Source organism: Rhinopithecus roxellana, chromosome 10 (genome assembly GCF_007565055.1).
Source record: "Rhinopithecus roxellana isolate Shanxi Qingling chromosome 10, ASM756505v1, whole genome shotgun sequence".
NCBI classification, from domain to species: domain Eukaryota; kingdom Metazoa; phylum Chordata; class Mammalia; order Primates; family Cercopithecidae; genus Rhinopithecus; species Rhinopithecus roxellana.
The window spans coordinates 24040457-24056778 of record NC_044558.1 but is presented as its reverse complement, the minus strand read 5'-3'; the positions used below and the strand labels follow the sequence as shown (position 1 = coordinate 24056778).

Sequence of the window (16322 nt, the reverse complement as noted above, 5' to 3'; positions counted from 1 at the left end):
GACACATGGGGATTATGGGAGCTACAATTCAAAATGAGATTTGGGTGGGGACACAACCAAACTATATCAGCCAGGTTCTCTGCTGCTGACTAAAGACACAGAGGGCTGGGCATGGTTGCACAGGCCTGTAATCCCAACACTTTGGGAGTCCGAGGTGGGTGGATCACCTGAAGTCAGGAGTTTGAGACCAGCCTGGCCAACATGGTGAAACCTTGTCTCTACTAAACACACAAAAATTAGTTGTGTGGTGGCAGGTGCCTATAATCCCAGCTACTCGGGAGGCTAAGGCAGGAGAATCACTTGAAGCTGGGAGGAAGAGGTTGCAGTGAGCTGAGATTGTGCCACTGCACTCCAGCCTGGGTGATAGAGTGAGACTGTGTCTCAAAAAAAAAAAGAAGAAGACGCACAAAGATATTTAGGTTGCTTTCTGCTCTGGAGGAACTCATAGTCCAGACAGGGAGATGGACAAGCAAATAGGCAAACTTAAATGTGATGAATGCAGTTGAAGAGGTAGGTATGGGTGTCGGGCACACTTTCTCAGATGGTGTGACACCTGAGCTTGATCTGGAAGGAGATGGCTGAGTAAAGGAAGGGGAGTGTTTTTGTTTGTTTGTTTCGTTTTTTAAGGGAAAGATGCCATTGGTGTAAAGGTATGGATATGAGACATTATTAACTTCTAAGAACAAAAATAGTTCTAAAGGGCTGTAGCATCTTTGGAGTGACAGGGGAATGAAGCCGAAGAGGCAGGCAGGGGCCAGTTTAGGACTCGCCTGCTGGGTGGTGCTAAGAAATGTGAATTCATCCTAAAGTAAATGGGGACCATGAAAGGATTTTAAGGAAGAGTGATGAAATCAAATCTGTGCTTAGAACAGTTGCTCCGGAGGTAATGTGGAAGATGAATTGCAGGTGGGAGAAAATGGGCAATGGGAGACAGGGTGAAAATCCCACATCAAGTATAATGTTTCAGAATCCATAAGTTTTTTTAATATTTTTATTTTTTGGGGCAGGATCTCACTATGTTCCCCAGGCTGGTCTTGAACTCCTGGGCTCAAGTGATCCTCCCACCTCAGCCTCCCCATAGCTGGGATTGTAGGCATGTGTCACCTTGGCTAGCTAGCAAGCTATTTAAAAAATTAATTACTTTTAATTTTTAATTATTATGGCTGTATAATAGTTATGCACATTTATGGAGTACATGTGATAGTTTTATACATGCATACAATGTGTAATGATCAGGCTGGGTGCAGTGACTCACACCTGAATCCCAGCACTTTGAGAGGCTTAGATGGGTGGGTTGCTTGAACTCAGGTGTTCAAGGCCAGCCTGGGCAACATGACGAAACCCTATCTCTACAAAAAAATACAAAACTTAGCTAGGTGTGGTAGCACATGCCTGTAGTCCCAGCTACTCTGGAGGCTGAGGTAGGAGGATCACTGGAGCCCATGAGATTGAGGCTACCTTGAGCCATGATTGTGCCACTGCTCCACCCTGGGTGACAGAGTGAGACCCTGTCTCCAAAAAAAAAAAAAGAAAAAAAAAGAAAAAAGGGAATGATAACATCTGGGTAATTGGAATATTCATCATCTCAACCATGTTTCATTTCTTTGTGTTGGGAACATTCCAGATCTTCATTTTTAGCTATTTTGAAATATTACAATAAACTATTTTTCAGTTGCCCTATTGTGCTGTCGAACACTAGGACTATCTAACTGTATTTTTGTACCAATTAGCCAATCACTCTTCATCCCCACTGCCCCCACTACCCTTTCCATACTCTGATAACCACCATTCTATTCTCTACCTCCATGAGATCAGTTTTTTAGCTCCCACATTTGAGTGAGAAATGTGAATGAAATTTGTTTTTCCGAGCCTGGCTTATTTTACTTAACATCATATCCTCTGGTTCCATCCATGTTGCTGCAAATTACAGGATTTTATTCTTATTTATGGCTGAATAATATCCCATTGTGTGTATATACCATTTTCTTTATCCATTCATCCACTGATGTACACTTATGTTGCTTCCAAATCTTGGCCATTGTGAATAGTGCTGAAATAAACATGGGAGTGTAGGTATCTCTTCCATACACTGATTTCCTTTCTTTTGGGTTTATACCCAGTAGTGGGATTGCTAGATCATACAGTCGTTCTATTTTTAGTTTTTTGAGGCATCTTCAAAGTGTTTTCCATAGTGGCTATACTAATTTACATTCCCACTAACAGAGTACAAGCATTGCCTTTTCACCAAGTCCTTGCTAGCGTTTCTTATTTTCTGTCTTTTTGATAATAGCCACTTTGACTAAGGTGAGATGTCTCACTGTGGTTTTAATTACGTATTTCCCTGATGACTTGTAATGTTGAGCATTTTTTAATATACCTATGGCCACTTACATGTGTCTTCTTTTGAGAAATGTCTATTCTGATGTTTTGCCAATATTGAAATCAGATTATTTGGTTTTTTTTTTAATGCCGTTGTGTTGTTTGAGTTCCTTATATATTCTGATTATTAAATCCTTGTCAAATGAATAGTTTACAAGTAATTTTTCTCATTCTGTAGGTAGTCTCTTCATTTTGTTGATTGTTTCCTTTGCTGTGCAGAAGCTTTTTAGCTTGATGCAATTCCATTTGTCCGTTTATCTTTGACTGTGTATTCTCTTTGGGTCTTACTCAAGAAGTCTTTGCCCAGACAATTGTCCTGAATTTCCCCAGTTATTTTCTTCTAGTAGTTTCATAGTTTCAGGTCTTAGATTTAAGTCTTTAATCCATTTTGATTTGAGTTTTGTATATGGTGAGAGATAGGGGTCCAGTTTTATTCTTCTGCATATGGAAATCTTGTTTTCCCAGCACCATGTATTGAAGAGACTGTCCTTTCCCCACTGTATGTTCTTGGCACTTTTGTCAGAAATTAGTTTGCTGTAAATCTGCGGATTTATTTCCGAGTTCTCTATTCTGTTCTGTTGATCTTTGTGTCTGTTTTATACCATCACCATGCTGTTTTAGTTTCTGTAGCTCTGTGGTATACTTTGAAGTCAGGTGGTATGATGCCTCAAGCTTAGTTCTTTTTGCAGTCTTTCAGGATTGCTTTGCCTATTTGGGAGCAGAATCAGTGAGCACTGAATATTGATTTTTATAACTGTACAAAGACCTGAAAGGAAAGTGTCTTTGTTTTTAGAGAGAGGCTTTTTGTTTTTGTTTTTTTTTTTGGGACAGGGTCTTGCTTTGTTGCCCAGGCTAGAGTGCAATAGCTATTCACAGACACATTCATAGCAAACTGCAGCCTCAAAGTCCTGGGCTTAAGCAATTCTCTGATGTCAGCCTCCTGAGTAGCTGGTACTATGGGTGTATACCACCATGCCCAGCTAGCATTGTTTATTGCTGCCTTATTGTTTGGCTTTGGACAAGTCTCTTTATTTCTTTATAATAGAATATAGTAGAATAACTTATGTCAGAGTTCTTCAAAATCACTTACAGTCTAGCATTTAACAGTGAGCTATTATGGGCCGAGCATGGTGGCTCATGCCTGTAATCCCAGCATTTTGGGAGACCAAGGTGGGAGACCAGCCTAGGCAACATGGTGAAACCCCATCTCTACAAAAAAAATACAAAAATTAGCCAGCATAGTGGCATGCCCCTGTAGTCCCAACTACTTGGGAGGCTGAGGTGGGAGGACTGCTTGAGCCTGGGAGGCAGGGGTTGCAGTGAGCCTGAGATCACACCACTGCATTCCAGCCTGGACAATGAAATGAGACCCTGTCTCAATAAAAAAATAAAAAATTAAAAAAAGTAAGTTATTATGCTGCCAGCAGTTTTCAAAGTATAGTTTGGGGACTCCTGGGGTCCCAAGATCCTTTTCAGTTATCCTTAAGGTCAAACCTAGTTATATAATAATATTAGGACATTATTTGCCTTTTACTCACATGAGAGCACAGTGGAGTTTTCTTGAGGCCTATAGGACATGTGACATTGCAACAGACTGATGCAGAACAGACATTGTCTTCTATTAAATAGACATTAAAGAGATTTTTAAAAATTACTAAGTACCATTTCTCACTTTTTTTAATTTTTGAAAATATAGTTGTTATTTATGAGAAATAATGTTAACCTGTAATGGGTTTATTTATTTTTACATGAGTATTTATTTATTTATGAGATGGAATCTTGCTCTTTTGCCCCAGCTGGAGTGCAGTGGCATGGTCCCGGCTCACTGCAACCTCCGCCTCCCAGGTTCAAGCAATTCTCCTGCCTCAGTCTCATGAGTAGCTGGGATTGCAGGCGCCTGCCACCACACCTGGCTAATTTTTGTATTTTCAGTAGAGACAGGATTTCACCATGTTGACCAGGCTGGTCTCGAACCTCTGACCTCAAGTGATATGCCCGCCTCGGCCTCCCAAAGTGCTGGAATTACAGGCATGAGCCACCGTGTCCAGCCTAAATGAGCACCTAAATTTTTCCTTAGTTTTAATTTTAATACAGTAGATATCAATAAATATAATCCATATACATTTTTCAAAGCTGTTTGGAGTCCTCAATAATTTTTTATTTTTTCGAGACGGGGTTTTACTCTTATTGCCCAGGCTGGAGTGCAATGGCTCAATTTCAACTCACTGCAGCCTTTTCCTCCTGTGTTCAAGTGATTCTTCTGCCTCAGTCTCCCAAGTACCTGGGACTACAGGTGCATGCCACTATGCCTGGCTAATTTTTGTATTTTTAGTAGAGATGGGGTTTCACCATATTGGCCAGGCTGGTCTTGAACTCCTGACCTCATGATCTGCCCGCCTCGACCTCCCAAAGTGCTGGGCTTACAGGTGTAAGCCACCGTGCCCAGCCTGAACTCTTGAGCTCAAGTGATCTTCCTGCCTTGGCCTCCCAAAGTGCTGAGTTTAGAGGTGTGAGCCACCACACCTAGCCAGTCCTCAATAATTTTAAGAGTTTAAAGGGGTCCTGAGACCAAAAAGTTTGAGAACTGCTGCTCCTAGTATTTAACAAGAAACATACGTTAAACAAAAGAAATACATGGTATCTCTATCATGCGAATACAAATATAAGCCACTGTCATCTCTTAACACTCTTGCTCCATTATAATCCATTATCCAGACTGCAACCAGAGTACATTTTTAAAATGTGAATCAGATTATATCATGTCCGTTGCACATAATAGAAAATCCAGACTCCTTTCAATGTCTTATGTATGTCCCTAAATGTAGCACCCTACCCACTTCTCTGAAGAGCCTGTATCAAGTAACGAGTGTGTATCGTGTAACTATTTCTGCGAAAATGTCTTGTAAAAAACTATCCCCAAAATTGCTGGCTTAAAATGAGAGCAGCAGACTCCACCTGTTTTTGTGTGGGCTGTAATTTAATAATGACGTTTACATTTTTGAGTGGTTTTTAAAAATTAATATTTCACAACAACATGAAAATTATATGAAATTCATACTGTGGTTTCTCTTCGGATTTCATAAATCTTTTGCCTTATACTAAGATTTCCATGGGGCTGGGTGTGGTGGCTCATGCCTGTAATCCCAGCAATTTGGAAGGCTGAGGTGGGAGGATCACTTGAGTCCAGGAGTTCAAGACCAGCCTGGGCAACATAGTGAGACCCCATCTCTACCAAAAAAAAGCAAAAAACAAAAAAACAAAACCGAAAAAACCACTTAGCTCAACATGGTGGCGCCTGTTTGTAGTCCCAGCTACTCAGAGGCTAAGGTGGGAGGATTGCTTAGGTCTGGGAGGTTGACACTTCAGTAAGCCGAGATTGTGCTACTATGCTCCTGCCTGAGCAACATAGTAAGACCCCATCTCTACAAACAAAAATAAATATTTTCATGGAGAGGAACAACTCTGACTTTTTGTTTTATTTTTGAGACAGGGTCTCACTCTGTCACCCAGGTTGGAATTCAGTGGTGTGAACACAGCTCACTGCAGCCTCAGCCTCCTGGGCTCAAGATCCTCCTGCCTCAGCTTCCTGAGTAGCTGAGACCACAGGTGTGTGCCACCAAGCCCAGATGATTTTTTCATTTTTTTGTAGAGATGGTGGGGGGTGTCTCCCTGTGTTGCCCAGGCTGGTCTTGAACTCGTGGACTCAAGCATTCCTAGCACCTCAGCTTCTGAAAATGCTAGGATTACATGCATGAACCACTGCGCCCAGCCCAACTTTGAGTTTTTTGCTAATTTTCTGAGGCCTTGCTTTGGCAAGGTGATGCGGTTTGGATTTGTGTCCCTGACCAAATCTCATGTTGAATTGTCATCCCCAAAGTGGGAGAAGAGGCATAGTGGGAAGTGATTGGATCATGGGGGGGATTTCCCCTTTGCTGTTCTTGTGATAGTGAGTGAATTCTCAGATCTGGTTATTTTTATTTTATTTTATTTGTTTTGAGACAGGGTCTCACTCTGTTGCCCAGGCTGGAGTGCAATGGCATGATGTCAGGTCACTGCAAACTCTGCCTCCTGAGTTCAAGTAGTTCTTCTGCCTCAGCCTCCCAAGTAGCTAGGATTACAGGCACACGCCACCATGCCCAGCATCCCAGCATTTTTTTAGTAGAGACGGGGTTTCACCATGTTAGCTAGGCTGGTCTCAAACTCCTGGCCTCAAGTGATCTGCCCGCCTCGGTCTCCCAAAGTGCTGGGATTACAGGTGTGAGCCACCATGCCCTGCCCCGAGATCTGGTTGTTTAAAAGTGTGTAGCACCGGCTTGGTGTGGTGGCTCAACCTGTAATCCCAGCACTTTGGGAGGGCGAGGTGGGTAGATCACCTGAGGTCAGGAGTTCAAGGCCAGCCTGGCCAACATGGTGAAACCCCGTCTGTACCAAAAATACAAAAATTAGTTGGGTGTGGTGGCAGACACCTGTAATCCCAGTTCCTCAGGAATCTGAGGCAGGGGAATCACTTGAACCCAGGAGGCGGAGGTTGCAGTGGGCTGTGATCTTAGCACTGCACTCCAGCCTGGGTGACACAGCGAGACTCCATCTCAAAAAAAAGAAAGAAAAAAAAAAAGAGTGTGTAGCACCTCCCCTTTGCTCTCTTCCTCCTTCCCTCTGGCCATGTAAGATGATGTGCCAGCTTCCCCTTTGCCTTCTGCCATGATTGTAAGTTTCCTGAGGCCTCCCAGCAGTGCTTTCTGTACATCCTGCAGAACTGTGAGGCAATTAAACCTCTTTTAATTAGAAATTACTTAATCTTAGGTAGTTCTTTATAGCAATGCGAGAACAGACTAATCCACAGGGATAGAGTAAAAAAGAAAAAAAAAATTATGTGAAATTTAAATGTCAGTTTCTGTAATTTAAGTTTCATTGGACCACAGCCATGTGCATTTATTTACATGCTGTCTGTGGCTCTTTTCACATTACAGTGGCCGCATTAAATAGCTGAGACAGAAACTGTATGGCCTGCAAAGTCTAAGATGTTACTCTTTGGTCTTTTACAGAGAAAGATTTCCAGTCCTTGATTTACAGTGGCAATTACTTGCTCTCTGGATGTGCAGGTCATTGGTTAACTGATTGGGGTTGGACTTGGTTGGCTCTGCTCCACGGGTCCCTCCCTCATCCTCCAGGGACCAGCAAGCAAACCTGGTCATGTTCTTCTTCTCAAGGCAAAGGTAGAGTCCGAGAGATCCTCTAGATACTGGCAAACGCTTCTGAGGTGTACGCTCAAAACTGCTGCAGTCACTGCCTTTTTCTTTGAAGGCATTCAACTTTTCTTGTCTTAGGAGCTTTGTACTGCCTATTCCATGAGCAGGAGAGCACTCCCCCCCAGGTCATCTGGTGACAGGCTTTCTTGTCACATAGGTCTCAGCTGTAACACTTCACTTGGGCCTTCCCCACCACCTGTCCTAAAGCAGCCTCTTTCCCCAAGTCCTTCTTTATCACATTCCCCTATTTTTCCTTTTTTTTTTAAATAATACTTTTAGTATCAATCTGAAATTGTATGTTGATATATATGATTTCTTACCTCTCTCCTTTAAAATGTAGGTTCTGTGGGAGCAGGGGCCTTTCTGTCTTGTTCACCACTGTATTTTCGGCCCCTGGAAAGCTGGCACCTAGAAGTAAGCTGAGCGCAGAAATATTTTTTTCTACTATCTAAATATGGAAAGGTCACCCCTGGTAAGCAGTTTCTAAATTTGACCTTAAAAGAAAGAATGTGAATTTAGTTTATATATATGTATGTGTGTATATGTGAAGTTGGAGTAGGCTTTACATTTTAGAGCAGTTTTAGGTTTACAGAAAAATTATATGGAAGATACAGGAAATTCCCATATACCCCCTCTCCCCTAAATAGTTTTCCATATTTTTTTAATAGGCTTGGTTTATTTACTTATTATTATTTTTAGAGACTGGATCTTGCTCTGTTGCCCAGGCTGGAGTGCAGTTGTACAGTCAGCTCACTGCAGCCTTGAACTCCTGGATTCGAGAGATCTTCCTTCCTTCAGCCTCCCAAGTAGCTAGGTGTACAGACACACACCACACCTTTTTTTTTTTTTTTTTTTGTAGAGACTGAGTCTCACTATATTGAACTCCTGGTCTGAAGGAATTCTCCTGCCTTAGCCTCCCAAAGCACTGGGATTACAGGTGTGAATCACCATACCTGGCCTGTTTCCCCTGAAAACATCTTGCATCAGTGTGTTACATTTGTTACAGTTGGCAAATCAATATTGACAGATTTTTTTATTAACTAACGTACATAGATTACACTGGGATTCATTCTTCATTTTATACAGTTCTGTGGGTTTTGACAAAAGCATAATGTGCTGTGTCTGCCAGTATAGTATTGTACAGAATAGTTTCACTGCCCTACAATTGTTCTTGCTCTGTGCTTCACCTGTTCATTCCCATCTTCTCCTTCCTCCCCACTGGCAACCACTGATCTTTCTGCTGTGTCTGTAGTCAGGCCTTTTCCAGAATGTCATTTCTTAGAATCACATAATATGTAACCTTTCCAGTTTGCTTCTTTCCCTTAGTAATATTCATTTAAGTTTCCTCTATGTCTTTTCATGACTTGATGGATCTTTTCTTTGCAGCACTGAATAATACTCCATTGTCTGGTGCCATTCACCTTTTGAAAGACTCTTGATTGCTTCCAGTTTGGTGCAATTATGAGTAAAGCTGCTGTATACGTTTATGTGCACATTTTTATATGGACATAATTTTTCAACTCAATTAGGTAAATACCTAGAGACATGACTGTGATAAGCCTATGTTTAGCTTTGTGAGACACTGCCAAACTGTCTTCCAAATTGGCTGCACCATTTGAATTCCCACCAACAACCAGTGATAATTCCTGTTGCTTCACCTTTCCTGACTTGGTGTTGTCAGTGTTTTGGATTTTAGCCATTCCATTACGTGTGTAGTGGTATCTCATTGCTGTCTTAATTTGTTATTCCCTAATGACATGTGATGTTGAGCATCATTTTATATACTTGTTTACCATCTGTATATTTTCTTTGGTTGGATATCTTCAGATTTTTTTTGCCCAGTTTTTAATTGGGTTGTTTGTTTCCTTATTGTTGAATTTTAAGAATTCTTCCCACATTTTGGATACCAGTCCCTTATCAGATATGTGTCTTACAAATATTTTTTCTCAGTCAATAGTTATCTTTTCATTCTTTTAACAGTGTCTCCCAGAGCAGAGCAGAAGTTTTTTTGAGATGGAGTTTCACTCTTGTTGCCCAGGCTGGAGTGCAGTGGTGATTTCTTGGCTCACTGCAACCTCCGTCTCCTGGGTTCAGGTGATTCTCCTGCCTCGGCCTCCCAAGTCGCTGGGGTTACAGGCATGCGCCACCACGCCTGGCTAATTTTGTATTTTTAGTAGAAAGATGGTGTTTCTCCATGTTGGCCAGGCTGGTCTCGAACTCCAGACCCCAAGTGATCCACTCACCTCAGCCTCCCAAAGTGCTGGGTTTACAGACATGAGCCACCACGCCCAGCCAGAAGTTTTTAATTAGTACAACTGATCAGTCTTTTTCTCACCTATGGATTGTACTTTTGGTGTTGTATCCAGAAAGTTACCATCAAATCCAAGGTCACCTAGATTTTCATTGTTTTGGAGACGAGATCTTGCTCTCTCATCCAGGCTGGAGTACAGTGGCACAAACACGACTCACTGCAGCCTCCACCGCCTGAGTTCAAGTGTTCCTCTCACCTCAGCTTCCTGAGTAGCTGGGTCCACAGGGGCATGCCACTATGCCCAGCTTTTTTTTTTTTTTTAATTTTTTTTTTGTAGAGATGGGTCTCACTTTGTTGCCCAGGCTGGTCTCAAACTCCTGGGCTCAAGCAGTCCTCCCTCCTTGGCCTCCTACAGTGTTGGGATTACAGGCATGAGCCACCATGCCCAGCCATGTAACTTTAGAGTCAGTTTGTCTATAGCCACAAAATAACTTGCCAAAATTTTGAGTTTGCATTGAATCTGTTAGTCAAATTGGGAAGAACTGACGTCTTAACAATATCGAGCCTTCCTGTCTATGAACATGGAATTTCATTTAGATCTTCTTAGATTGTTTTCATTGGCTTTCTATAGTTTTCTTCACAAAGATTTCATACATATTCATACATATTTTGTTAGAATTATGCCTGTGCATTTCTTGTTTTTCTTTTTTAGCTGGGGGTGCTAACCTAAATTGTATTGTGTTTTTTAGTTTTAAATTCCAATTGTTCATTGTTGGTTATAGGAAAGAACTTGACTTTTGTGTGTTAACTTTGTTTTTATTTGCTTTTTGAGAGAGAGTCTTACTATTGCACAGGCTAGAGTACAGTGGTGCTATCGTGCCTCCGTCTACTGAGTAGCTGGGGCTACAAGTGTGTGCCACCACACCTGGCAAATTTTTGTATTTTTAGTAGAGATGGAGTTTCACCATGTTGGCCAGGCTGGTCTTGAACTCTTGACCTCAGGTGATCCACCAGCCTGGGCCTCCAAAAGTGTTGGGATTACAGGTGTGAGCCACCGTGCTGGCCCTGTATGTTAACTTTGAATCCTGCAGTCTTACTATATTTGCTTATTTGTTTCAGATTTTTTTTGTTGTTGATTCTTTGGGGTTTTCTACATAGACAATCATGTCATCTGTGAACAAAGACAGTTTTATATTTTTTCTTCTACTCAAACCAAGACAGTTTTATTTCATCCTTCTCAATCTGTTTACCTTTTATTTCCTTTTTTTGTCTTACTGCATCAGCTAGGACTTCAGGTACCATTTTGAATGAGAACGGTGATGGGGGGAGGAATCCACCCTTGTCTTGTTCCTGGTTTTAGGAGGAAAGCATGTAGTTTCTCATCACTAAGTATAATATTAGGTGAAACTTTTTTTGTGGATGTTCTTTATCAAATTGAGGAAGTTCTCCTGTATTCCTAGTTTACTGAAAGTTTTTATCGTAAATTAATGTTGGATTGTCAAATGCTTTTTCTGCATCTATTGGTATGGTCATACAATTTTTCTTTTTTACCTTGTTGATGTGAAGGATTTTATTAATTGATTTTTGATTGTTAAACCAGGCTTGTATACCTGGGATGAATCCCACTTGGTTGTGGTAAATAATTCTTTTTATATATTGTTGGATTTGATTTGATAATATTTTATTGAGGGTTTTCACATCTGTGTTCATGAGAGATTAGTTTATAAGTTTCCTTTCTTGTAATGTCTTTGCCTTGTTTTGGTATTAGGGTAATTGTGGCCTCAGAATGAATTAGGAAGTGTTCCCTCTGCTTCTATTTTCTAGAAGAGATTGTAGAGGAGTGGTATCATTTTTTTTCCCCTTAAATGTTTGGTAAAATTCACCCGTGAAACCATCTGGGTTTGGGGCTTTCTATTTTGGAATTTTATTAATTATTGATTCAAAATTTTTTGTAGATGTAGCCCTATTCAGATGACCTTTTCTTTTTTGAGTTTTGGATCGTATGTTTCAAGGAGTTGGTCCATTTCATCCAAATTATAAAATCTGTGGAGATAGAGTTGTTCACAATGCTCCTTTATTTTTTTAGCAGGGAGGGTATTGTAGTGATTTACTTTTCTTTTAAATTATTGTGGTTAAACATATATAACATAAAATTTGCCATTTTAGCTATTTTTAGTTGTATAACTCAGTGGCATTAGTTACATATACAAAGTTGTGCAACCATCACCACTGTCTATTTCAAAAACTTTTTCATCCCCAAACAGGAACTTTGTAACCATTAAATTCCTCATTCATCTCTTCCTTTAGCTCCTGGTTGCCTCTAATCTACTTTCTGTTTCTATGGATTTGCCTGTTCTGGATGTTTTATATAATGGAATCATACAATATTTGTCTTTTTGTTTTTTGTTATTATTCTGACAGTTTTGGCTCGTTAGTCTATGTTTACATGAGGAAAGAAAAATTGTAGCAGCCTGTTCCACCATTTTGCTGATGTCAGGCTCCAGACTGATAGTTTTGATTATTGCTTTTCTAATATATATTTTATCAAACACTTTATCCCTTGACTACTTTGTAATGCTCCACAAAGGAAGAAACTTTGTTTTGGTCATTGCTGTGTCTAGAATGATGCCACATAGTATTTATTGACTGAGATAATTAAGTTACTGTGTTTTAAATGATTGTTTGAAAATGTGATTTTTAATAGCTTTATCATATTTATCTGAGTGTACCATAATTATTTACTCAATTTCCTGTTTAATTTTTAGATCATGTTTCATGATCTAAACATTAGATCATTTCATTTTTATTTTTATCGGTAATAATGGTGATTATCATACAGAAGCCTTTGGGTGGATCTATGATAATTTCCTTGGCATATGTTTCTTGTAGTGGAATTAACCAGATAAATAGGCATGAACATTTATTTCTTTGTTTCTTTGGTACATACTGCCAATTGCTCCTCAAGAAAGGAGCAATTTTTTAAAATGGCCTGGCAGCTATTTTTTTAAAAAAATAACATTCTTGGCCTGGCTCAGGCCTGAATCCCAGCATTTTGGGAGGCAGAAGCAGGCAGATTGCTTGAGCCCAGGAGTTTGAGACCAACCTGGGCAATGTGGTGAAACCCTGTCTCTACAAAAAAATCCAAACATTAGCCAGGCATAGTGATGTGCACCTGTCGTCCCGGCTACTCAGGAGGCTGAGATGGGAGGATCGCTTGAGCCTAGGCTCAGTACGTCAAGGCTGCAGTGAACCTTGATGACGCCACTGCACTCCAGCCTGGGTGACAGAGCAAGACCCTGTCTCAAAACAAAAACAAAAACATTCTTTTCACCTTTTATGACTTTCTAACATTTCAGATCCGTTTTTTATAAGGCCTCTTCTTGGTGTATTTTAAAAATATCTAGGTAACAGTAAGAGATAAAATTCATTTGTTAGTGGAGGTAAATACAATGAGTTTCACAAACAGATATTGTGCAAAACTTCATTTCAGTAAACTTTTTAATGACAATTTTGCAAAAATAAGATTTGAAAATGTTAATTTGACTAGTTTGGCTTCTGGTTTACTAATTATACTAAAAGTCTATACCAAGTTAAACCATTTTTTTGTTCATATGTTGGTTGTATTTTTTTTCACGTGATGTATTTTAATTATTTGCTTCATATTTGTCTCCTCAGTAGTCTGTGAGCCCCTTGTGGAGTGTAATAAGTTCAGTGTTGTATCATCATTTTAATACCTTATACATCCTATAGTACTTTGTAGTTGCCAGAATATTTTAATGTATTAATATATCAGCTCAATGTATTAATGTAACAACTCCTTAGGGGATAAGATAGTATTATTTAAATTTTACAGCTGAAATTTAGGGTTAAATTGACTTGTCTGAAATCGCAAAACTGGAGCTTAGGTCCAGTTGTTCTGATTGCCACCTTGCGTACTTTTGTGATAGTCTTTAAGGTTTGAATTGCTGCAGCACTAATCAAACTTAGTGCTGTGACCAAAATCTCCATTTCTGTTTGGCCCGTTATGGCGACCACTAACTGCATGTGGCTGTTGAGTGCTTGAAATGTGGCTAGGTGATTAAAGTAGTGAATCTCTTATATTATTTAGTTTACATTTTAAATAATGATTTGTGGCCAGATACCATATTGGACAGCGCAGGTCTACTCTCATAGGTAGAAGAACTATTTGTCAGGACGTTGTAGCAACAACTCAAACATTGGCTGCAGAGTAGAGCACTGGATTTAAAGTTCTTCCTGTAGAATTCGGTGATTCTGAAAACTCTGAACAATGAAACTAGCAACCTAGATATATTCAGAAAGTCAGTTTGAATACTTTTTGAAAGTATTTTTGGTAGTTCATTGGTGCTTTTTTTTTTCTCTCTCTTTTCCTTTTAGCCAAGTATGATTGCTAAGGGTTCTTTTTGTTTTCTTTTAGATATGACTTTTATATAGCACAGTGCATTGTCAGAGCACAAAGCAATACTTTTGTTTGTTTTGTTTTTTTGAGAAAGTCTCACTGTCACCCTGGCTGTAGTGCAGTGATGCTGATTTTGGTTCACCGCAACCTCTGGCTCTTGGGCTCAAGCAATTCTCCTGCCAGTGAGTGCTACAATGCTTGGCTAACTTTTTAGTTTTTTTTTTTTTTTTTTTTTTAATAGAGACAAGGTCTTACTATATTGCCCAGACTGGTCTCGAACTTCCAGGCTCAAGCAATCCTACTGCCTTGGCCTCCCAAAGTGCTGGGATTATAGGCGTGAGCCACCATGCCTGGCCAGTATTCTTAATTCTGACTTCTAGTACAATTTTCTTCCCTACTCCCCAAGTGGCAAACGAATCCTTCCTTTTTCTCCACTCCCTTATTTCCATAAAAATCTTAGCTCTCTCTCTATGGAAAAGTCTCTCATGATTATTCCTTTTGTCTAATAGTGTTTGTTATATTTTAATCTGTACTCATTTGAAAGCTACACAGTAGTCCTACATCATTTCATGCAAATAAATGATTAATCCTCAACAGGAATGTCAGCTCCTTGAGGACAGCCCTGATTTCCATTTTATCTTCCTTAAAAAAAATCTGTTATGTTGTGTTGTCTGTTGCTGTAGAGGATCCAAAGAGGGTAGGCATGGTGTAGAAAAGTGTCTGAGTTTAATTAATGTTTGACTAAATAGTGGTCAGCCATCTTCGGTTTGAATCAATTCCTTTAATTTATGTGAAGAGAAGAAATCATCCCTGTGTTAACCATTGAGCTCCTAATTTTTTTAAGTTGTGCTTTATTGTACTAAGCCACTTTGCATTGAGAAAATGGGTGTCTTTAATCAAATGTGATTAGAAATGCTGCTGGTGATCAGCAGATTTTACTTCCTGATTCATATCATAGGAGGAGGAGGTTTAATAGAAAATATAAAGCTTAAAATGTCTTTAATATATCTTAGTCTTTCTTTTAGTGCCTGAATGCAAAACACATTTTGTTTTCAGGGAGAAACTAGGGAGACTTTTGTAATCTAGGAACATGGTACATTTATCTTTTCTTTTGCCCTTGTTGGAGGGAAGACAAGGTTAGAGGGACCTTGATTCTGAGGCAGCTTCTTAAGGCCTCTTGGCATGTTCAAGTGCCAGTCTTTGCGGTATCACTTTCTGAGTCCACTTCCTAGACTTTTGAGACTTTTTTTTTTTTTAAACTCAGCCTAATTCCCTGGAGATTCATTAAAGTTGATGAGAGATTCCATCTTTTTCAGCACTCTTTTTGAGTCCTGGCTTCTTACAGAAGTGGCGTAGCCCAGGAGGTCTCCTCATAGTGTTATGTCTGGGAGTCTCCATCTGCTGTAAGTGGAGATTAAGGATTTTAGTGGTTTTCTTTTTAGTATTGTCCTCAAGAGTGCTGGCAAGCTGATTTGCCAAATTAACTAGATCAGAAGTGGGCATAGTTTCCCATTCTGTTCGGGCCCTTTTGACAAGCTGGGAGAGTTCTCAAGAAAGGCTGTTCACTAACATGGAATAAAAGGCTACTTGAATAGATTCAACATTTTCTTTAAATACAACCTGGAGCGTACTATAATAGTTGTACATAAGGTTCTTGGGCACAGACCTGGAGATTTTTCCAGGGTAAGGCTTTAGGAAGAGCCTCGAGAATAGACTTGTGGAGTGTTTTTTTTTTGTTTTGTTTTTTCTTCTTCTATACCTTCGACTCTATCCATAGTCTTTAGGGGTGTTTTTGTCTAAATCCCCCTCAGGATCATGCCAGTGAGCCTTGACCATCCAGTGTTGTGCCTGACCTTCACTGACGAGAATGTGAACCACCTGTTGTGGGTGAGAAACCCTGGCTGATAACCCTAAGTTACTATGTTGAATTAATCAGCAAATTGGTGAGGATCCCCAGTAACCTCTGGAAGTTCCCTGGCAATGGCATAAAATTCAGCCTTGCTCCAAAGAACAAAAGAAATTTGGG

General features: G+C 40.0%; 1 protein-coding gene across 3 annotated transcripts in view; it reads left to right on the top strand.

Moving 5' to 3' along the window:
* GNPTAB (N-acetylglucosamine-1-phosphate transferase subunits alpha and beta) overlaps positions 1 to 16322 on the top strand; it is an 86986-nt gene that overhangs the window by 11858 nt on the left and 58806 nt on the right. The window contains exon 1 of one of the 3 annotated variants that reach the window (XM_030939189.1): positions 8068 to 8100. The exons of the other annotated variants lie outside the window; for them this stretch is intronic. Coding sequence (XP_030795049.1) covers positions 8083 to 8100 — 18 coding nt within the window. The 5' untranslated portion in view covers positions 8068 to 8082. Of the gene's footprint in view, positions 1 to 8067; positions 8101 to 16322 lie in introns of those variants that run through there. 3 annotated transcript variants of the gene reach the window in all.